Source organism: Zootoca vivipara, chromosome 3 (genome assembly GCF_963506605.1).
Source record: "Zootoca vivipara chromosome 3, rZooViv1.1, whole genome shotgun sequence".
In the NCBI taxonomy this organism is placed as follows: Eukaryota; Metazoa; Chordata; class Lepidosauria; order Squamata; family Lacertidae; genus Zootoca; species Zootoca vivipara.
This window is the reverse complement of record NC_083278.1, coordinates 116,280,588-116,303,705: the sequence shown is the minus strand read 5'-3', so window position 1 is coordinate 116,303,705 and position 23,118 is coordinate 116,280,588. Positions and strand designations below refer to the sequence as shown.

The window sequence follows — 23,118 nt, the reverse complement described above, 5'->3', positions numbered from 1 at the left end:
ACACTCTGCTCTGGATGGTGTCAGACCCCAGCTCCCATCGGCATACTCTGTGACTGTGTGTAATGGGAGCATCACGTTCCCAAAACTCCCAGAAAGCCACATGTTCCCTATTCCTGCCCTAAAGACACCTGCAGTAGCCTAACTCTACAAAGCAAAGAGACAGTATTGAAAACACTTGGGTGGGTGCAAAATGTGCCTGGCGAATTTCGGGCGTTTCTCTGGAGGCAATTCAATGTTCTCTCCAACTGATATTGGATACCAGGTGTTTTAGGCAACGCTTTCATGAAATCACTTAAAGATCAGGAAAGAGAAACCAGAAAACGGAAACCCACCCACAAAACATTGCAGTTGGGGCTTTTGGGGGGGGGAGTGGGTTCAGCTCTGGGGAGGAAGAGGTTTGTTTTTTTTGCCATGGCCGTTTCTGCTAAGGAGGAAGTGTCTTCTCCAAGACTCTTATCTCTCCTTTGCTTTGGTGGTCCTTTAGAACGGATGAAAATGCCTCCTGCAAGGCATTTCCTTTTCAACGGCAGCTGTGGCGAGGGGGCAAGGAAGGCAGTTGAGGCCGGTTGGGGCATGGAAGGGCAGAGGGGATGGGCTCGTCTCCTTGAGCACAATTGTGAGTGTCTGGAGGCTGTTGGAGGACGGATGGCGGCTAACGGATTGAGGTTGAATCCTGACAAGACAGAAGTACTGTTGTTGGGGAACAGGGGGCAGGCTGGTGTGGAGGACTCCCTGGTCCTGAATGGGGTAACTGTGCCCCTGAAGGACCAGGTGCGCAGCCTGGGAGTCATTTTGGATTCACAGCTGTCCATGGAGGCGCAGGTCAATTCTGTGTCCAGGGCGGCTGTCTACCAGCTCCATCTGGTAACGCAGGCTGAGACCCTACCTGCCTGCAGACTGTCTTGCCAGAGTGGTGCATGCTCTAGTTATCTCCCGCTTAGACTACTGCAATGCACTCTATGTGGGGTTACCTCTGAAGGTGACCCAGAAACTACAACTAATCCAGAATGCGGCAGCTAGACTGGTGACTGGGGGTAGCCGCCGAGACCATATGACACCGGTCCTGAAAGACCTGCATTGGCTCACAGTACGTTTCCGAGCACAATTCAAAGTGTTGGTGCTGACCTTGAAAGCCCTAAATGGCCTCGGTCCAGTATACCTGAAGGAGCATCTCCACCTCAATTGCTCTGCCCGGACAGTGAGGTCCAGCACCGAGGGCCTTCTGGCGGTTCCCTCACTGCAAGAAGCAAAGCAACAGGGAACCAGGCAGAGGGCCTTCTCAGTAGTGGCGCCCGCCCTGTGGAACGCCCTCCCATCAGATGTCAAAGAGATAAATAACAACCTGACATTTAGAAGACATCTGTAGGCAGCCCTGTTCAGGGAAGTTTTTAATATGTGACATTTTAATGTATTTTTAATCTTTGTTGGAAGCCGCCCAGAGTGTCTGGGGAAACCCAGCCAGATGGGCGGAGTACAAACAAATAATAATAATAATTATCATTATTATTATTATTACAATAATCCTGCCAATGTTCTTATCTGTTTACAATTTAGATATTCAATAAACTATTTCCATTCTTTTATAAAAAGTTTGTTATCTTGATTTCCTATTCTTCCGGTAAGTTTCGCTATTTCTGCATATTCCGTATGTTTTTGTATCCAATTCTTCCTTTGCTGGGACTTCTTGCTTCTGGGAAGACATTTCTTTAGCCTGGCCTGAATCCCTTGTCAATCAATGCCACTGGGTGACCTCATGTTTTGGGTGCTATGCAAGTTGGAGAGAGAGAAGGGAAACCTGTTTTCACTGCTTGCTTTTATACAAACCTCCGTCCGGTCCTCCCTCCAGGGCCACATTCTCTTTGTGCTAAAGGAGTGGCACATGCCCCGGCGCATGGGCATCTCACGGTGCGCAGAGTACGGACAGTGACCACCCTTGGCTTGGTCAAAGGCGACGCCATGGCAACGGGTCAGGGTCACCCGGGGGTGAGTTTTTAAGACCCCCGCGGGCTCCCCGACACATCTGCCGCTCGTAAACCTTTCAAGCTCGACTTGGCCCAAGCCATTAACGCAAAAGGCCAAAGCGAGCGAAGCCCTCAAGCCAACAATGGCGCTGTCGTCTCACAGGGGCGATATTTAGCGTGCCGTAACAAGGCCCCTGCACGTCAAAAGGCTGAGGGATTCACCTCGAAACAGCAAAAGCAAACTCTTCTCCATAAAGATCCATATAATCATAGAGTTGGAAGAGACCACAAGGGTCATCCCAAGGGGGAGATGCAAAAGTGATGCTGTGGTTGCAGAATAAAGTACTACAAACCACACAGCCCAGTGTAAGATACAGGTGACACTTCCCTGAAGCAAAACTGCAGTTGTCATTCTGACATATGGAAGTCTGGAAAAGTGCCTTCCTGCCTTGGCTTGCTGGCAACTTCATCTCACACGAGATATAATTGTGAGAGCCAGTGTGGCCTAGTGGTTAGAGTGTTGGACTTAGAATCATAGAGTTGGAAGAGACCACAAGGGCCATCCAGTCCAACCCCCTGCCAAGCAGGAAACACCATCAAAGCATTCTTGACATATGCCTGTCAAGCCTCTGCTTAAAGACCTCCAAAGAAGGAGACTCCACCACACTCACACTATTACTTCCCTTGATCTAGATGCTATACTCCTATTGATGCAGCCCAGAATTGCACTGGCTTTTTTAGCTGCTGCATCACACTGTTGACTCATATCAAGTTTGTGGTCTACCAAGACTCCTAGATCCTTTTCACATGTACTGCTCTCAAGCCAGATCCAGGGCAGGAAATCCACGGGGACGCTTTGCGGTGCAAGTTCCAGCTGAGAAAGAAGAGCACTGCTTTACTGAGAGCGTGAGAAATTGAGAAGAGGCTGTTGGCCCATCAAGCCCAGCACCCTGTTCTCACAGTGGCCAACCGGGGGCCTGTGGGAAACCAGCAAGCAGGATTGGGGCACGAAAGCAAGTCTCCCCTCCTGTAGCAACTGGGATTCAGAAGCGCCGCTGCCTTCGACTGCAAAGGCAGAGCTTTGCCCTCCTGGCTAGCAGCCATTACTAGCCCTCTCCTCCTCCATTAATGGGCCCAATCCTCTTTTAAACCCATCCCAGTTGGGAGCCATCACTGCAGGACTGCTCTAGGCGCCACCGGGCCTTGTCCATGCGACGGTCACCTCCAGGCTCGATTATTGTAACTCGCTCTACGCGGGGCTGCCCTTGAAGCTGACCCAGAAACTCCAGCGGGTGCAGAATGCCGCGGCGAGGCTTCTTACGGGGTCCCGGCCGCGGGATCACATTCATCCAGTGCTTTACCAGCTGCACTGGCTCCCGGTGGAGTACAGGATCAGGTTTAAGGTGCTGGTTTTGACCTTTAAAGCCCTATGCAGCTTGGGACCCTTGTACCTACAGGACTGCCTCTCCTGGTATGCCCCGCGGAGGACCTTAAGGTCCACAAACAACAATTTTGTATTTTAATCTGTATTTTAATTAATTGTTTTCTTTTCTTTTATGTCTTATTGTAATTTTATTGGTGTTAGCCGCCCTGAGCCTGGTTTTGACTGGGGAGGGCGGGGTAGAAATAAAATTTATTATTATTATTATTATTATTATTATTATTATTATTATTATTGTCACACACACACGCCGGGCTCCCGCAATGTTGGGTGGAACCCTTTGTGCCCGTCCGCAATTGAACTACACACTGCTTTTCCGTCCTAATGTTCCTACGCCCATTATTTTGCTGTTTTTGAGGAGGTGGGGTTATTTCACATCTCAAACAGACCCCCCCATGGGGGCTGGACTGGATGACCCTCAGGGTCCCTTATTATTTATTTATACCCCGCCCATCTGGCTGGGTTTCCCCCACCACTCTGGGCGGCTTCCAAAAAATAGCAAAATACATTAAAATATCACAGATTAAACACCCGCCCGCCCCCTGTCCCCCCAAAACAGTACTTCTGTCTTGTCAGGATTCAACCTCAATCTGTTAGCCGCCTGATTTAAAGCAAGTAAAACCACTGGTCAATCTAGCTCAGTAATGTCAGTAATGTCAGCACTGGGTGGCAGCAGCTCTGCGGGATTTCAGACAGGGGTGTTTTCCCAGTCCTGCTCGGAGATGCCGGGGATTTCCTGCGTGCAGGCAAATGGTCTACCACCGAGCTGTCACTCTTCCTTCTTTATTTTCTGATGCCACAAGACAGCTTCCTTTTGGGTTGGCCTAGTACTGGTTGCCTCTCAAGCGCACGATTCCTTCAAAGCTACGAGCTCAGGAATGGAGAGCCTCCCTTTAGAAAGGTCCCTTGATTCTCCAGCTCACGCAAGAGAGCGCCCTTGAAGGGTTTAAGGGAGGACACAAAGCTATATGCAAACATCCCGGGTCTATTGCTCACTGGGTAGATAAAGGCTTCCTTATCGGCTGCAAACTTACAAAAGGCCTAGAAGGGGGAATGCTGCGAAAGTACCTGGGCTTAATCTCCAAGGCAGCAGAGGAGGAGGAGGAGGAGGAGGAGGAGGAGGAGGAGGAGAGTTGAGCCAGCTCAGCAAAGCAAACAGACACCAGTCCAGTGATATTTATTAAGCAATTCGAGGTGGGACACCATCCAACCCTCCTCCACCTGTAAAGGAAGCCTCGGCAGGGCAGGGGAAAGTGATCAGCAGGAGATCCTGGCAGCAAAACCACAACCAAGTCAACAACAGTGACCCTGGTAAGGTTCACGCTGTGAAGTTCTTGCATCCCAAATTAACAATGACATTGCAAGAGTCACTGCAGGGGAGGGCGAAACTGCGAAGCGCATAAGGCAAGGCATTCCAGCTGCGATCCAGTGCTACGCCCACGAGTCGCCTTACGATTTAGGAAGGAAGTTTTGTTTGCTGGGTGTCAAAAGGCGCCCCTGCTTTCCGGGCTATAACTCTCTGCAGATCCACCACAAGAAGATTTATGGGAATTGTGCAAGCCAGCCGCCAATGCAACAGATCACACACAATAAAAACTAAGAAGGGTAGAGAACTATTGCATCTTATGTTAGTCAAGTCTGCATGTGAAGGAGCGTCTCCACCCCCATTCTTCAGCCCGGATACTGAGATCCAGCTCCAAGGAGGGCCTTTTGGCAGTTCCCTCGTTGCGAGAAGCCAAGTTGCAGGGAACCAAGCAGAGGGCCTTCTTGGTAGTGGCACCCACCCTGTGGAACGCCCTCCCACCAGAGGTCAAGGAAATAAACAACTACAGTCATACCTCCGCTTACGTCTCCCCCCAGTTATGTAAACTTCAGGATACGTAAGCGGCAAGCCCGGGAAGTATATTTCCGGGTTTTTGCCGCGTGCGCAGAAGTGGTCTCTCCGTTTACGAAACCGGAGATACCACTGTACTGTATCTGACTTTCAGAAGACATCAGAAGGAAGCCCTGTTTAGGGAAGTTTTTCATGACTGATGTTTTGTTGTATTTGTATTAATATTTTGTTGGAAGCTGCTCAGAGTGGCTGGGGAAACCCAGCCAGATGGGCGGGGTATAAATATATTATTATTATTATTTAGTGTGCCTATAAGAAATATAGGGCCTGAGGCTGCATCGCTTAGCAGAGATGAAATACCCATGCAGAAAAATAACGCCCACCAAGAGCTGACAAAGGGGCAATACTATCCGGCCACGAGAGAGCATCCCTGGAAGTAGAGATAACTCTGGTGACTAGGAACAGAAGAAGCTGCCATGCACTTATAGCTCAGTACTTCCTACACTGGCTGGCAGTGGCTTTCCAGGGTTTCTGGCAAGGTTGTCTCCTAGCCTCCCCTGGGGATGTCGGGGACTGAGCCTGTGGCCCTCTGCATGAAAAGGAGATGCTCTGAACTACGGCTGGCCGCCTGGTGATACCCTTCATCCCGTGTGGGTGTGTGGAGGAAGCTGGCCTTGGAGGGTGAACAGCTTGAAAGGGGGCACCCTCCTCATCTCCTTCCTCACAAAAGGATCCCCCCTTCAGCTGTGAAAATGATTGCCTGCCCCCGCCCCCATCGCAGCAGGGCTGGGCAACCTGCAGCCTCAGGCCCTTGGCCTAATTTTCTGTGAGTGGACGGGGGTGGGCAGAATCACGGAGGAAGAGGAGGAAGGCAGGAGGGGGGGGAACAGATGGAAAGATGGGAGGAGGAGGAGGAGGAGGAGGAGGAGGAGGAGGAGGAGGAGGAGGAGGAGGAGGAGGAGGAGGAGGCTCAGGATCAGTTCAGCGATCAGTTCAGACCTCCAGCAAGAATGGTTTTGCAGCTCAGGCCTCTCGCTCCCTCCTGCAAAAATTACAAACAGGAAGAGAACGGCTGTTTCATAGAATTGCAGAGTTGGAAGGGACCCCCAAGGGGATATACTGATTGAAAATGTATTGTGTTGTAACTTTTGAGCAAATGCTTAAAAAATAATAATAATTCTAGTCCAACCCCCTGCAATGCAGGAATCTCAACTATAGCATCCCTGACAGTTGGGCATCCAACCTCTGCTTAAAAACCTCCAGGAAGGAGAGTCCACCACCTTCCGAGGGAGACGGTTCCACTGTCTTAAGAATCACAAAATTGCAGAATTGGAAGGGACCACGAATCCAACCCATCTTTTGCCCAACTTTTAAGGCTTCTCCACAATTCCTTCATCCAAGTTGTTTATAGAGAGAACCCTGAAGCGCCCCATTCATAACATTTTTCTAGGACGATGAGGAACCATTCGTGAGTACTCCGGGTTCAGTCAGTCAACCGCCTTCAATCAAGACCTTGCAAGGAGCAGCGTCTAGCATCCCTTTACCCTTTTGAAACTTGTGCTAGAATTTAAATTTAAGGCTCTACAATCAAAAGGGCTTGGACATTTTGCCCTCGCTCTCCCTGCTTAAGAGGAACTACTAAAGCGACTTCTGAAAGTGTGCGTTGAGGGGCACAGAAGGCATGGAGCAAGTGGGTGGCATTAAAAATTTGTGCAGGCTCCAGGAAATCTCAGGCCAGCACCTAGGAATCCGAAATATTTCTATCCAGCTCTACTTGTTGCTCCTTAATATTAGGATTATGAACATTCTTCTATAACAGGCTCCATTCTCAAAACGGCACTGGCTTTAACAGGAGAACAAAGCAGCCGTCTCGGGCAGGGAGAGTCAGCCAACAAGTTGTGCGCGCCTGCCAAAGGATTCCTCCGGCCCCAGACCCTCCTTTGTGAAATGCCAGAGCAGGTACAGAAGGAGCTGCCCCAATTAAAATCATACAGTATTGCTTAAAAGCAGAAGAGCGAAGAAGGGGGACGGACGGCGGCTGAAGCCTGGTACCCTTGTCTGGTTTCTCTTGTCAAAAGGGCAGACACTCCAGCCCAGAGGGAAGGGTCCTTGCCTTCTGGACGGCCAACAGCAGATGCTGCCTTCCTGTAAAACGGACTTATAAAGAGGACACAGCAATAAAAGAGCCCCTATAAAACGCAGGGTTACGTGGGGAAGGGAAAATGGCCTTCTCTACCTTTGTCTCCGGCGCAAAGAGACACGGACAGAGATGTCACAGAAGACAAAGGGGGAAGTATCTTACTCGGTCCCCGGGGATCTCATTAATTAAAAATCTTCCTTTCAGCAGAAGCCCTGGTGTATTTGGGATGGAAATGAAGGCCCCCCCCCCCCAGTTTTTGTTTTTATCTTGCATCTGTTTTCTAGCGGAGCGGCTCACATGGATTTCAATGGAGATCCCCCCCCCCCGGCACGCTGGCAGAACCGACAGCCGGGCCAGATACGAAGGGGTGCAAGAGATGCACTCTCGAGGCTGGCCAAGCAAGAAGAGCTCATTTGAAACCACAAGCTGAAGCCACCCTATGCTGAAAACTGAAGGGTACCGTACTTCCACTCTGGGCGGCTCCCAACAAGGCGGGCACCACCACCGAGAAGGCCCTCTATCTGGTTCCCTGTAACCTCACTTCTCGCAGGGAGGGAACCTCCAGAAGGCCCTCAGAGTTGGACCACAGTGTCCGGGCTTGCCTGGGTAAGTGGGGTTTTTTTTTCTAAGTGGAGAGAGATTTAAAGGGATTTATCGTCAGCTCCGAACCACCCAAAGCTGGGAACAAGCAACTGTAATCGGCTCATCATCGCAGTGCGCCAACGAGAAAATTCCTACGCAGCCGCCTGCACTTAAGAAACGATTCCAGGGCGAAGGTTTGGGTTGTTTTGAAAGTGGGTTGTGTGGGCCTGAGAATCATAGAATTGTAAACTTGGAAGGGACCCTCAGCGGTCATCTAGTTCAACCCCTGCCATGCAGAAATCTCAGCTAAAGCATCCATGACAGATAATAAATTCGGATCCAAAATGGTTTGGACACCAGTTTACATGGGCGGGCATGTTGCAGATACTGCTATTTCCTTTGCATAGCTGCCAAGTTATCCCTTTTTTAAAGGGATTTTCCCTCATGCTGAATAGGCTTCCTCGCGAGAAAAGGGAAAACTTGGCAGCTATGTTCCTTTGATCCTTTAAAGTCGTAACCAGTGTTTCTCAAAAACATGGGTCCCCAGCTGTTGTTGGGAGTACAAGACCCATCATCCCTAGCTACGGTAGTGGTGAGGGATGATGGGAGTTGTAGTCCGACAACCGCTGGAGACCCAAGTTTGGCTGAAGCTGATATTTAGCCTCAGGTTCCTTGACTTGCACTAAGCCCCAGGTCCCAGACATCTCCCTGCAATGGGAGTGCCAGCAACCAGGGAGAGAGGATGGTCACAAGACTGGAGTCTATGGACCAGAATTACCCGTTGGGTAAGTTTCCGAGGAACCTGGCTCTTCCTCAGGGATTGGCTCATGGTAGCCACACCTATGAGGTTTTCCTAATGGGCAAATCGGAATTGCAAAAAAGGCTTCATGCACAAGGCTAAACTGGGTTAATATATAACAGAAGCACTCCAGAGCCTTGATGGGAGACCTGGAAGTTTACTCAAAGCAAACAATCTCCTGCACCAAAAATAAAAATGAAAAATGAAAGGGGCCAGCTCAGGAGCAAATGTTTGGCTATAGCCAAGAAATACCAGTTATGTTGACCTCTCGGTCAGCTTTTTTGAGTAAAGGGGGGGGGGAATCACAGGCAATTCTGCCCCCCCATAGACAGTATAAAATCTCACATACAAAGACCCAAACACACCACCTAAGAAAAAGCACATTTCTCCTCCAGGCTGTTTGTTGACAAAACACTAATATGATCATCTTTGGATGACTAAACCCAATATTCAGAGCTCAACAAGGATTGCCAGAAGGAGCTCAAGGGGAAAAACTTGCTCTACACAGTTATGCAGAGTATGCCCAGGGGAAAGTTTCTCCCTCATTTTAGGGATTTAACAAAGAGCTCGTGTCCTTGAGGACTGAATTAGTATTCTCATTTGTCTGTTTGGGGTCCAAACTGTCTCAGGGAAAATATCCACCTCCCTCCAACTTCTGAGATTAACCAAGAAGAACCTGCGTCTACCAGGAGCAGGGCCTGTGCTGTGGTGGCCCCTGAAAATAATCGAATGCTCGTCCTTCGGAAGCTCATTGAAGCAAAAATGCTCTGATTCTTTCAAAGCCCTGAAAGTTGAACTTATCTCATCCCCTGCTGTTGATACTTCTAAAAAATTAATTGATTTTCCCCTAGGCCACCCTAGGGCTGGGACTTATTATTATTATTATTATTATTATTATTATTATTATTATCAAGGGACGTGGGTGGCGCTTTGTCATGCTGACCACATGACCTGGAAGCTGTACGCCGGCTCCCTCGGCCAGTAAAGCGATATGAGCGCTGCAACCCCAAAGTTGTCTGCAACTGGACCTAATGGTCAGGGGTCCCTTTACCTTCTTCTTCTTCTTCTTCTTCTTCTTCTTCTTCTTCTTATTATTATTATTATTATTATTATTATTATTATTATTATTATTATTATTATTTAAATTTATATACTGCCCTATATCCGAGGGCCTCTCAGGGCAGTTCACAGAATAAAATTATAGAGCTAGAGAGGGTGGGCTCAAACCATCAGCCTTCGGGTTAACAGCCGGACACACCGATCCACTGTGCCACTGGAGATATACACATCGCAACTACACAGGGAGCTGAATCTGGACCCAGAACTTTAGGAGGGGAGAGGCTATAACTCTGACCCTGCAACTCCCAACTCCCGTCAGTCCCAGCTAGCCCAGCTAGTGGTCAGGGATAATGGGAACTGCAGTTTGGCAATACTGGGAGAGGCACAGCTTCCCCACTCAGGAAGGGGGCAGGGAACCAACAGCCACCATCATTTCTTTAAAAAAAAAAAAAACAGGAACAGAAACTCCCGGTTCCGTCTCACATTTTTCAAACTCTCCTCATGTGATGACTGACACGCTCCCCACCGCAGATGCAAACGCTTTGCTCCAGGGTAAGATGCCGAGAGCAAAATTCATTTTTCCAGGTGAGGAAAGAGCCCTGATTTATTGAAGCGCACCATCGGGGGGGGGGTGCGGCTTTTTCCGAGCATGGTTTCACATCCAGCGCTTCTTTCCCCAGTTCTGCCTTCTGAACAGATGTTTCCACCGTAAGCAATGACCTCTGCATCAACCCTATGCCCGCATCGTCAACACTTATAATAATAATAATCTGCATTACTGCCCACCAAGTCAAAAGTTGCAAATTTATCACCATAATGTTTGGGGTTCTTTTTTAAGTTTTGAAATGGCATGAAATCATGGCTAGGGAGAGGCTGTATCTCCTGATCTCCTGGCTCTGTCCAACCTCTCAGGCCACTGCCACAGAATCAATGCCATTTTAAGACGTGTTGTGGAAGGGGTGGGGTTATTGGGTTTCCTTCGTTTTTGTTTTTAATTATGCATTTTTTACTGTGATTTTATGTTGTGAACTGCCCTGAGATCGACGGGTACAGGGTAGTATACAAATGTAATACAGTCGTACCTTGGTTCTCTTTTTAAAAAAAAACAACCAATTTTTATTAAGTTTTTCACTTACAAACCAATCATATCATATCAATTATTCCAAATTATACAAATACATATCTATTAAACCAAATATTATACCTAATCATACAATTTTTGACTTCCCATGCTTCAAAATCTGAGGGTTCTGAGTAACGATACTTGCTGCCATTCTAATCCAAATTCCAAATTCTTTCCAATCATTATAGTCCAATATAGTCCCAATCTTTCCCAACAGCTCTTTCTTGTTATTCTCTTCCTCTTGTCACAGCTTCTGATATATTTTCAAGCGAGATTTAACACAAAGTCACTATTCCTGTGTGAATTTTCTGTCCAGCCTCCCCATAAATTCTTGCATACCTTGGTTCTCAAACAGAATGCGTTCCGGGAGTCCGTTCAACATCCGGAACTGTTCGAAAACCAAGACGCGGCTTCTGATTGGCTGCAGGAGCATCCTGCAGCCAATTGGACGCCGCGCCGGACTTTGGTTTCCGAAAATCATTTGAAAACCGGAACACTCACTTCCGGTTTTTGATCGTTCGGGAGCCGAAACGTACGAGTTCCAAGGCGTTCGGCAACCAAGGTACGACTGTAAAAGGAATTAAGAAATAAATGTGCAGGCCTGGTTCACATGCTCTTCCCCCAGAGTTTTGTTGGAAGTTGGGGGTGAGGGGGAGAACAGCAGGAATCAGGTCTCAAACCCTTCCAAGGCCTCAAGAGAGCATGTCTCTTTCGCTCACAACATATCACATGTGGCAAAAAGCACAGCCGGCTCCCTCCTTCAAGGAAGGTTGTAGGCTGGTTTTAACTGAACCACAGTTCATTTTGCAGACGGTCCGAGCCTGCGACAGGCCAGTCCGCAATTGATTCTGATGGCTTATCAATTACATGCTATTATACTCTTGCCCAAGGGGCTATCTGTGATTTAAGTGCTCCTCCTAACAAAGGCAGTCAGCTATGACAGAGCCTTCGAAAGACACCCAGCCTGTCCACTATCAGCCTCCAAATAAAAAGGATGCCAGGAAAACTGGCGTCAACGACTTAAAAAACCCCGAGAAAGTAGGAGCGGGTACATATCTTAAAGCTCTATATGCCCCAAACGTTTTCACGACCATTGCTTATAGCTACGCAGCCCTCATACTGAGACCTGCGGACTATAGGGGGGCATAGCTGCCAAGTCTCCCATATTCCCCGGGAAATCCCCGTTTTTCCAGCTGTTCCTAGCTGAAAAAACTGATTTTTTTTGTTTTTTCCCGGTTTATTCTAGCGCGGCGGCCATTTTGGAACGGGGCGGAGCATGCTCAGAAGCGACTTTTGATGCTGCTCTGCCCAGTTCCAAAATGGCGGCAGCGCTACTTCCGGTCTGCTACTTCCGCCCGGTCCCTTATTTCTCTGACAGCAACTTGGCAGGTATGAGGGGGGGGTGGTATGCAAATTGAATGAATAATAATAATACTCTGCCCCAGCCCAAATCATCAAATGATCTGCCGAAGGCTCACACGACATTTGCTGCGAATTCTAACTTCCCGTGCACACGGGTCAGAGAGGTGCTTGCAAATGTCGGCACACAACTCAGCACTCTGGGGGGGCGTTTGGCCTCATAGCTCCGTTGCAGAGCCAGATTGAGAAGGCGACTGGGCTGCATCTGGCTCACGGGCCTTAGGTTGCCTACCCCTGGCCTAGAGAGCACAGGGGTTATAAAATGTTATAAAATGTAGGCACACTGGAGCCATACCTAAAAACTATTCAGTGATGCTATTCAGTGATGCTATGGTTTTCCCAGTAGTGATGTATGGAAGTGAGAGCTGGACCATAAAGAAGGCTGATCGCCGAAGAATTGATGCTTTTGAATTATGGTGCTGGAGGAGACTCTTGAGAGTCCCATGGACTGCAAGAAGATCAAACCTATCCATTCTCAAGGAAATCAGCCCTGAGTGCTCACTGGAAGGACAGATCCTGAAGCTGAGGCTCCAATACTTTGGCCACCTCATGAGAAGAGAAGACTCTCTGGAAAAGACCCTGATGTTGGGAAAGATGGAGGGCACTAGGAGAAGGGGACGACAGAGGACGAGATGGTTGGACAGTGTTCTCGAAGCTACGAACATGAGTTTGACCAAACTGCGGGAGGCAGTGCAAGACAGGAGTGCCTGGCGTGCTCTGGTCCATGGGGTCACGAAGAGTCGGACACGACTAAACGACTAAACAAGAACAACATTCAGTGATGCATTCTATCTTTCTAATATTTGAAACAGAATTTAAATCATATATATATATATAATCTCAAAACTTGGACAGAGTTATCTGTCAGAGGGCATGATCCTAAAATATCCTCAGTTGGGAGTTATTCCAGGCCCATGAAGTTCACAATCCCCAGCATCTCCAGGCAGGGCTGTAAAGTCACCTCATCTGAAAAACCCTGGAGAGCTGCTGCCAGTCCATGTAGACCAGGCACGTCCAAAGTCTGTTTCGGGGGCCTAATCCAGCCCTCATGGCAGTTTATTTCCTGGGTTAAAATCCTTTAAAAAAAAACCCTCAACAACTTCAACCCTAAAAAAAGGTCAACAACTTTGGTCGGCCCTCACCCATGTTCACTTCATCAAATCTGGCCCTCTTTGAAAAAAGTTTGGACACCACTGGCGTAGACAATACTGAGCTGGATGAACCAAGGTCTGGCGCGATAAAAGGCAGGATCCTATTGTGTTCTGGAGGGCAGGACTCAAAGAACTTTCTGACAGCAAGACCTGCTGCAAGGTGTTATTGCAGAAACGCAAGGGTCGCTACTCAGAGGTGAGAATATTCTCCGGAGAATATTCTCGAGAATGAGAATATTCTCTGCTAGAAAATTCTCCAGAGAATATTCTCCACAAACTGTAAATTCTAATGTAAGAACCAGTTTTACAACCCACATTTTAAAATAATAAGTCAAGTTGTGATATTGCCAGTAATGTTTTTTTAAAAAAATCCAGTTACATTGCTGGCCATTGTGTCATTCACCATTGGCAGTTCTGAAATGTGAGCTCCAGAAAACTTTTTTTTTTAGTTTTAAAAATGCTATTCATTTAATTTTATGAACATTTTTATATTCCATTTATTTTAAAAGCTACATTTCACACATACACAACATAATTGGAATTCATAAGTTGATAGTAAATATACGGTTAGTGGCAGGCTTAGTGATTAACGTGAGTCATTCACGTTCAAGTTTGGTGCAGAAAAATCAAACAATGTGAATTCACTGCATTGCCCCATTGAATAAAATTATCTGAACAGTTTTTGGTTGCCACCTGAACAAGTCTTCCCATGAATAAACATGTATATTAACTAATTATATCATTTCCAATGCATGAAAACTTTATCATTTTCAATGCATTAAAATGAATATTCTCCTATTTTAAATGAAAGTTCTCTAATGCTCTCATTAATCGAGAATATCCTCTGAAAGATTATTCTCGAGAATTTAACATCACTAGGTGCAATGCCGCTATATGTTGCCTCTGATCCATTTAGCTTCCTGCTTTGCATACTTGGTGACAGGACCCTTTTCACTGCGGCCTGAAATCTTTTGTGGTGTTGAGGAAACGGAGCTCTCTCTCTAGAACGCTGACATTATGAGATGCCTCCAAGGCAAAAGGAAGAAGGGGGGCGGAGCAGAAAAGGTCTCAAAATTCAGGTGGCCACTGCAGGCCCTTCTCCAGGAGCATCCGTTGCATCCTTCCCCCAGGAGGCAGTTTGCACCAAGGCAAAATCCTGCATTTCCTGAGCTGGGCAACTGAAGAGCACTGCATGACATGCTTGCTGACGCAGGACCGACCTCGACTCAGCACTGCTTTTCCCTGAGATCTGGGAAAAGAGAAGAATGTGCAGCCCAGAACTTTCTAACCACCTCGGTCGCTGTTTGTCTGAAACCCGAGGTGGCGATGTGACCCCAGGACCCGGCATCCTGATGAGAAAGAATCCCTCTCCTTCTTGCCTCTGCCACAATAACAACAACATCCCCTGTGGTTTCTCAGATCCGCATTGGAGCTATTCGGGCTATTTGCTCAGACGCCGGGACGGGTGCCAGCGTTCAAAGCACACAACCTACCTTGCAATCCTGATAGGGGAGTGTGAACTTTGCCCCGTGCTGAAGCGAGTGGGCTTAGTTCACGGAAGCGAAAGTTGCAGCGCGGAAACATGGGATCGCTCAGCTGGCCGGCCGGCCGCCCACCCCAAAGCCATGAATCCTAATTGCACATTCCCCTGCTGCTCCCCGAGGTTCCCATGTTCGACAGCCTCGTTCTTGTGGTTTTCTACCAGCCAGGCAGAAGCCAAATGGTGTTTAGTCTGTGCTGGGAAGTGGCAGAGACCATTAATTTCCAATCCAGCAACGAGGAGCTGAGTCAATGGAATCAAGAAGCTCCAAGTTCAAGTCCACAGAAGTCCTGACCGTGCCTGCAAACTGCTTCTAGGGACCACATGGGAGGGTGGTAGCTGCCCCCACCTCCTCCAAATTTCTACCTCGCTCCTTCTCTCCTTCCCGGTAGAATCCGGACACCCTCATCAGCAACAAACAGAATAGGTAGATGTTGGCAGCTTATATGAGCAGAACGAGAAGATCAAAAGACACCAACACTGCCAGAATATGATGGCCTCTTGATAATGTTGGGGGGCTCAAAGTTTTGCAACACGAAGGGGCTTTGGCCCCCAGCCTGTGTGGCCTGCCACAAACAGGAGCCATTCTAGGGGCTCCTAACCCTGGTTGTTTACTCAGATCTTCTCATACTGAAAGACAGCCACGTTCCAACTATAGCTGCTTTTATAAATACGAACTTCCAAGATGGAGCAGGAGGAAGCAAGCTTGCTCAGCTTTCCATGTGACAGCCCTTGAGATGGCTCTCATATCTCCTCTTAGTCTCCTCTTTCACAGGCAAAACATACCCATCTCCTTCAACCGTTCCTCATAAGGCTGGGTTTCCAGACCCCTGATCATCTTGGTTGCCATCCTCTGCACATGTTCCAGCTGGTCAACATCCTTCTTAAACTCCGGTGCCCAGAAATGGACACCAGGTGTGGTCTGACCAAGGCAGAATAGAGTGGTACTATCACTTCCCTTGAGCTGGACACTAGACCTCTATTGATGCAGCCTAGAATAGCGTTAGCTTTTTTTGCTGCTGCATCACACTGCTGACTCATGTTGAGCTTGTGGTCCACCAAGACCCCTAGATCCTTTCCACATGTTCTGCTAGGAAGCCAGGGGTCCCCCATCCTGTATTTGCACATCTGGTTCTTCCTGCCTAACCGCAAAACCTGACATTGGTCCCTATTGAAACTCATTTTGCTAGCAAATATTTTCCGTAAGCGGAATCCTGCACATTTTGCAGTCCCCCCTGTGCTTCTGCAGAATCGCACCATGCACGTGAGCTTGATTATAGCCCTGCTTTTCATCTCTGCTACTAGAGATACACGTCATACGTGCCTTCAGCTAACCAAACAGCTACTTAGGGAGAGCTGAAACAGCATTAGTAATACGGCAGCGCAGCTCAGACATAGCCACACCAGAATCTGGAATTTCACCTGCTCTCTGGGATTCACCACTCCGCAAAGCAGCATCTCAGGGCTGCAGTTTGCATCGTATGTGTGATTTCGTGGAAAGGAACCGGTTCACAACCATCCATAACTAGTGGAAGCAAATTCCTTCATTGCAGTGGGCTGGGTGCAATTACCCTTCCAAGTCTATAATTCTACGATTCCATGAATTCAGATGCCCAAGTGAAATCCTATACCCTTCTACTCAGAAGCAGGGCCCAGTGACTTCAATGAGGCTTACTCTCAGGTAAGTGGGTATAAAATTGCAGCCTCGGGGAATCTCCTTCGGCCAAGATTGAGAAAGGATCTCCTCCCCAGGCTGCAAGGGAAACATCTGCCCTTTGCAAGAAGTGTGCAAAGACATGCGTGTAAGAGATATTCTCCCGAGGGAAAGGGGTATGGATGCTTTCTGGGGGACTGGTCAATACGAGGTCAGAGATTAAGGGAAACTAATACAAGCTCTTCGACATATTGCAGAGGGAGCTTATTGAATCAAGGCCTTGGTGGGTTACAGTACAAAACCCTCAAGAGCCCATGACTCTGAGCCACATGTCTGCCGCATTATTGATCGTTGCAGGCCGCTCTAAGGGGGCTTTTATGGCTGAAGGGCAGAGGGAGAAATGCACCAGCCCACCAATCAAATGAATAAAACAAAACAGCAGGCCGAATCTCATCCCCGACCACCTGATGGGAGCCGTGGTCCAAACAGCAGCAGCCTGCCTAGAGCTGGCACCTTCCAGATGTTTTGGACCACAACTCCCATCAGCCCCATGGGAACTGTAGTCCAAAACATTACGGAGGCGCCAGCTGGGGCAAAGCTGAGCTGGTTTTCTTTCTCACAGAAAGACTCTCAGCGTTTAGCAACCCTCTCCACCCCAACATCCAGAAACAGCACCCGCCGTCGCCCTCCAATCAGGACCTATTAATTCCCCTGCCTTCCCCCACTAGCCAGGAGAGCAAATTTGCTTCAACGTCTGAATACATTCCCTTCTAACAAGATGACATTTGAGCCTGCCCCAAATCTGGCTGTCACATTGAAAACAGTCGTATTTTATGCCCTGGGAAGGAGGGAGCGGGGAGAAGAAGAAGACACCAGACAAGTTTTGAGCAACTCCCCACACTGCGGTTGGAAATAGGAGTTGAGGAGCAAGGAGCAGCAGCCATTTTTTTACAACAGCAATATATTGAAACCACGTTTTCAGAAAAGTAGCTAAGCAGGACGAAAATACGTGTTTGGACCAGCTCGCTGTGCCAACCGCCAAAAAAACCCAACCAGTCTCCTGTATCTGCCACACACAAATACACAAGAAAAGAAATCGTTGTCAGCAGCCAACCAATTAAACCAGCACCACCAAACTCCCGTTTCTCCTTCCTAAGGAAAAATAAGACTTACCTGGCATCTCCCTTTGAAAGGTTAGTGTTCACAGGATGAAGGATGACTTTGTTTTCGTCCACATCCACCACACACTTCGTATGCAGATCTATTTCTATTGGAAGGGGAAGGAAAGAGAACGTCAAAAACCTGCCTTAAAATAAATAAGAGGCGTTCAGTGGCGCTGCTTGAATACTTCTGCTGAGCTTCCCAATTCACCCCAATGCTTGAAAGTCAGGTTAAAGATTCGGCTAGTTTTGCGCTGCCGTTATTTAGTTGCTTGATAACCTACAAAACGCGTCATCATTATTAATCGCAACAGTCAACGGTGCCCTTCTGTGCAGTTACGTTCAAAAGTTGTATATTCCTGTCCTATTTCTGTTTTCATAAAAAATCATTCCTTGTATTCGTTGTGCTCCTCCCTTCCTCAAGTTCAAGATATATCTATTTATATGTTTGATTTCTCTCTGAAGCTCTCTGAAGATTATATCTGATTTATAGATTGTGAAGGCTGCAATGACTCCTGCGTGACTTTTGTTGTAATTCTGCTGCATGGCTTATTTTGTTTTGTTAACAGAGTTTCATAGGCCGCAATTGTTTTAATGATGACTTGTAAATGTTCCGCAGATGACTTGCCATCTATTCCGTGTAATTCATGCTGCATTTGTAATGTTGAGGGATGTTACTGCTATTTATCTTTTGGAAGCCGCTGTGTGATTCATTTGAAGGAAAACATAGCAAATCAAACAGAAACATAGTGAATCAAATCAGACGAAAGCGTCTTCCATAAGCCGGCGTTCATTCACTGGTCCTCTTGCTGATGTGTTTTAAAATCGGTCTTTCGATACAGATTTTTAGCCTCTTGGGTCCTGTTTGGCCCCAGCCCTCCCACTCACTGGCACAAACTAAGGGCCTCACTCTGACTGCCCACCCACATTGTCGAATCTGCATGTTGGTCCAGCTCCAACTTCGCACTTGGCCACAGAAGCTGCCGGGTCGTTCCAGCAGCGTCCCCCCAGTTTTACAGAGATGCCACCAAGAAAGGATTTATACCCCGCCCATCTGTCTGGGTTTCCCCAGCCACTCTGGGCGGCTGCCAACCGAATATTAAAAACAGTACAGCATCAAACATTAAAAACTTCCCTAAACAGGGCCGCCTTCAGTTGTCTTCTAAAAGTAAAATAATTGCTTATTGTCTTGACATCTGCTGGGAGGGCATTCCACAGGGCGGATGCCACTACCGAGACTTCTGGATAAGACTCTTACAGAACAACTGCAACATGGTGATTCCTGCATTGCAGGGGGTTGAGCTGGATGACCCTTGGGCCCCTTCCGACTCTACAGTTCTGTGATTCTACATCCGCCACGAAAAATGCATGCAATTTATTCCTAATATATTTTCTATGAACATCCGGGTGCTCCTGCCCGAGCCTCCATTCCCACGGATGAAGGTTGTTTTAATGAAGCCACGCTAAAAACAAGATCACACTTAAAAGCTCAACGTTGGCCACCGAAAGGAAGACCTTCCAAGGGAGTCTCTGGCTTTTACCTGCCTTCAGGTGGGCCATAGAATAACAGCAGTTTGCAATGCAGAACAACAACAAGGTGGATATGTTTGGGACTACAATTCCCATCAACCCTCAGCAAGCACTGTGACCGGGGCCATAGTCCAAGATGTATGGAGGGCTGGTTGGAAGACAGATTAGAGAGAGAAGGCTGTTGCAGAAGATCATGCCCAACTCCAGTCTATGTCTTTCCACAAGAAACCAGAGCAGGTGCCTCCATTTCATTCCTATGGTCTGAATACCTTCCTGTCTTGGTACGGTCCAGAGAGATGATGCTCCAAAGTCCATTGCGCCCAGGCTGAACAACTGAAGACCCCCATCCCTGCCTCTCTCTCCCTAAATAAAAACTGCTCTGCCATATCAACAGAACAGCATGGGTAAGGAGTGAACTGAATCATGTGGAAATGACAGGAGTGGGTTTCATCAGATCTGACACGGGGCAGCAGTTAGGCTAGGGCTGGAAAAACCAGAGAGTTCAAATCCCCACTCGGCTACAAACGCCACCAAGTGACCCTAGGTCAGGCATTTCCGAAGCCCACTCCAGGGGCCTAATCCAGCCCCTGTGGCAGTTTATTTCCTGGGGTAAAATCCCCCAAAAGCTCAACAACTTCAACCCTAAAAAAAGATCAACAACTTTGGTCGGCCCTCCCTCACACATGTTCACTTCATCAAATCTGGTCCTCTTTGAAAAATGTCAATCACACCCTACTCCATCAAGATGCAGGCTTGTTGTCAGGATAAAATGGGGGTGGAAGCATCATAGAATCACATGAACCACCTAGAGGTCTCTGCAGGGAAAGGCAAGATGCAATGAAATAAATACTGAATATTTCTTCTTTCGCAATTCCCAAACAGGTCACCGGCCCAACCATTAACTCTCCCAACGGTTTGACGTCGCACCCAAAAAAGGTATACTCCTCCATTGTCTCCCTAGAGGCAGGCAGGTACCAACACATTAAAAGCAGTAAATCAATTCTGTGAGCTCACTTCAAGGTATTTTATGGGAAGCAATTCACAAATGGAATCGATTAAGCAAACGGAGGGATTCCATCACTGTCCCCAACACTTGCCCATCATGCCCATAGAGCAGGGTCTCCTCATCCTCTCTCCTACCCACCCAACGCTACTGTGACAGTTTCAGCTTTCCAGTGGGTCCGTGCATCTTCCTCTCCCTGCTGCGCTGAAGGTATCGCAACACCAAGACGACAAATTGAGGATGACAAGGCCTCGGGGGCATAGCCGATCCACGGGCCAGTGGGGGCGTGGAGGCAGATGGAAAATATGGCGAGACATCTCTGAAATACCAGGCTCTGCACCGAGGATAAGGCAGCGCAACGCTTTCCCAGGTTTTCTCCGGGAAATGCAAATAGGTTTTATTTCCACTTCTGAGTGTCCCTTTGAAGTGCACACCTGCTATGGCGGTTAATCTACCATTGCCTTCCCTCCCACCTCCAATCTGTCACTAATTGGGATTTTTAAGTCGCTAGGCTGTAAGCTTTCAAATGCAGAAGGTGAGGAACATGCTATACACTGTTCTACTGCAAAGGCGGGGTGGGGGGGTGGGGTGGATCCCAAGATTTCCAAATGCCCAAGCACCTACGAAGCATGATGCTAGTCCCCATGAATTTGGATCCCTCTTGAGGCTGGCTCCCAAAAAGAAATTGGATTCCCGGAACTAACCCCACTCCCACTCTGCCTTACGGAGCGTAGCATTGGCATTCGAAGGAGGCTTTCTGATAGAAAGGGGTTTGGGTTCCTTTAAAAGGTAACCTGGCCATGAGAAAAGCCATTTGTAGATAAGGAATATCTCAGGAAGGGGAAAGGGTTGGGGAGAGGATAGGAGGGGGCTACCACGGGTCCTAAAAGGAGCTATTCTTTCGCTTCACCGAAACTGAAAGAAAATTCCATCCCGAGATAATTATCGGCTTGCTATGCTTGGAAAAAGCCACGGGTGTCAAATTCCCATCACCACCTTGGGAAATATCCGCTACAGGTGAAGCCTACGGTAGACATCAGTCCACACAGGAAATGAAGGTCCCTTTCAATTCAAAGGATACAGCAAGGTCAGAAGAAACTCGGGAAGATCCTACCTAGGAGGTTGCTGGTTTGGGATGAGGATGCAGAAAGTGGAGGTTTTTCCCAAGTCCCTGCAAATCTAGTAAGTGAGGTTTACTCTTTCGGTACCTTTGATCTTCCGTAACTGTACGGCCATTTAAAAAAACATTGAGATTTAGCTATTTCATTTCAGGAGGAGTCCTTAACATGCACTTCAAAATGCCTCTCACAAAAGCCACAGTGCCGTTCATTACCTGAGAACCAATTTGAATTTTGAGAGAGGCGCAATTTCCTATAATGGCGAGTTCCGGCTCCTAATGTCAGCGTAGCGGCATGCAAAACCCAACAGATTTTTCTGATGCGGATGTCTTGAAGCACGGGGCAAAAGGCTAAGTTTGCCAGGGATGGGAATATGGACACCCTCCAAACCCCGTTTATGAATAAGCAAGAACTATACTGACAGCCTGCTACGCTGGCTGCCTACAGACAGATGTTTTGCTCCCCAGCAATCTGCTCAACATAGCTTACAGTGGTACCTCGTGTTACGGACGGGATCTGTTCCGGAGGCCCATCCGTAATGTGCAACTCCTGCAACTCGAAGCGGCACGTCTGCGCAGGCGCGATTTAGTGCTTCTGCGCATGCGGCGAAACCCGGAAGTAACTAATTCCGGTACTTCCAAGTTGCCGCAGGACGCAAGACGAAAACACGCAACCTGAAGCCGACGCATCATGAGGGATGACTGTATTTCAAGCTGGCATCCTGCAGTCTGGGGTGGCCTCCCTTTCGCAGGGCCTGCCCTCCAACTCCATCCTTGCCTCTCCACTTGTGGCAAGTACCAGCAGGGTTGGTAGCAATGCCCAGCAGTGTACATTGCGCTGTCAGAATGTGGCATCGCCCCCCGTGTCCCGTGGATTAGACTAGAACATTACATGCAGCTACTGTTGAAATTAAACCAAGTACAGAAGCACAGAAAAGGAGTACGTTTAGAAGGAAGACTGAAACTGTGAAACTAGAACGGATGCTGTCGAACTTTCCCCCCTTGGGGAAGCCTTCATCAGTTTGTTGGCTGGAGAGCCCCTGCGATTATAGTCAAAATTTCTCTGTCCTAAGTAAGGTTTCAGGATTACCTCCTAAGGTCCAGGCACCCTCTGCCAGTTTGGCCTCACTGCTGCCATGCACAAACTGAAAGGTCCACTATAAAGTATGCCATGCTCTCCTGTAGCTGTACAGTGCCAAAAAAACATCCCAGTGTTAGAAACTCACATAAATAAACCAGGCACCAAATGGTTCCTTAAATCAAGGTTGCGGTCGCCAAAACAAAAATAAAAAAATTCCTTCAGTAGCACCTTAAAGACCAACTAAGATTTTATTTTGGTATGAGCTTTCATGTGCATGCACACTTCCTCAGATACTCTTGAAACAGAAGCGTCAGACCCTTATGTATATACAGAGGGTGGGGGGGTGGGGGAGAATGGGTGATGGGCTGATGGGAGTGGTAAACCTGTAGATGGCTGTTAACGACTGCTGATGGCTGCAATTGGTCCTGTGGGGGGGGGAGCAAGGGCTGAGGCGCTAAAGAAAGCTTGATCATGCACAATGAGATAAGAATCCTATGTCTTTGTTCATCCCAGGTGGCTCCATG

At 48.0% G+C, this 23,118-nt stretch overlaps 1 protein-coding gene across 3 annotated transcripts in view; it reads right to left on the bottom strand.

The window, feature by feature from the left end:
• KIF13B (kinesin family member 13B) overlaps positions 1 to 23,118 on the bottom strand; it is a 160,980-nt gene that overhangs the window by 126,670 nt on the left and 11,192 nt on the right. For all 3 annotated transcript variants that reach the window (XM_060273162.1, XM_060273164.1, XM_060273163.1), the window contains exon 2: positions 17,877 to 17,970. In XM_060273162.1, coding sequence (XP_060129145.1) covers positions 17,877 to 17,970 — 94 coding nt within the window. The remainder of the gene's footprint in view (positions 1 to 17,876; positions 17,971 to 23,118) is intronic.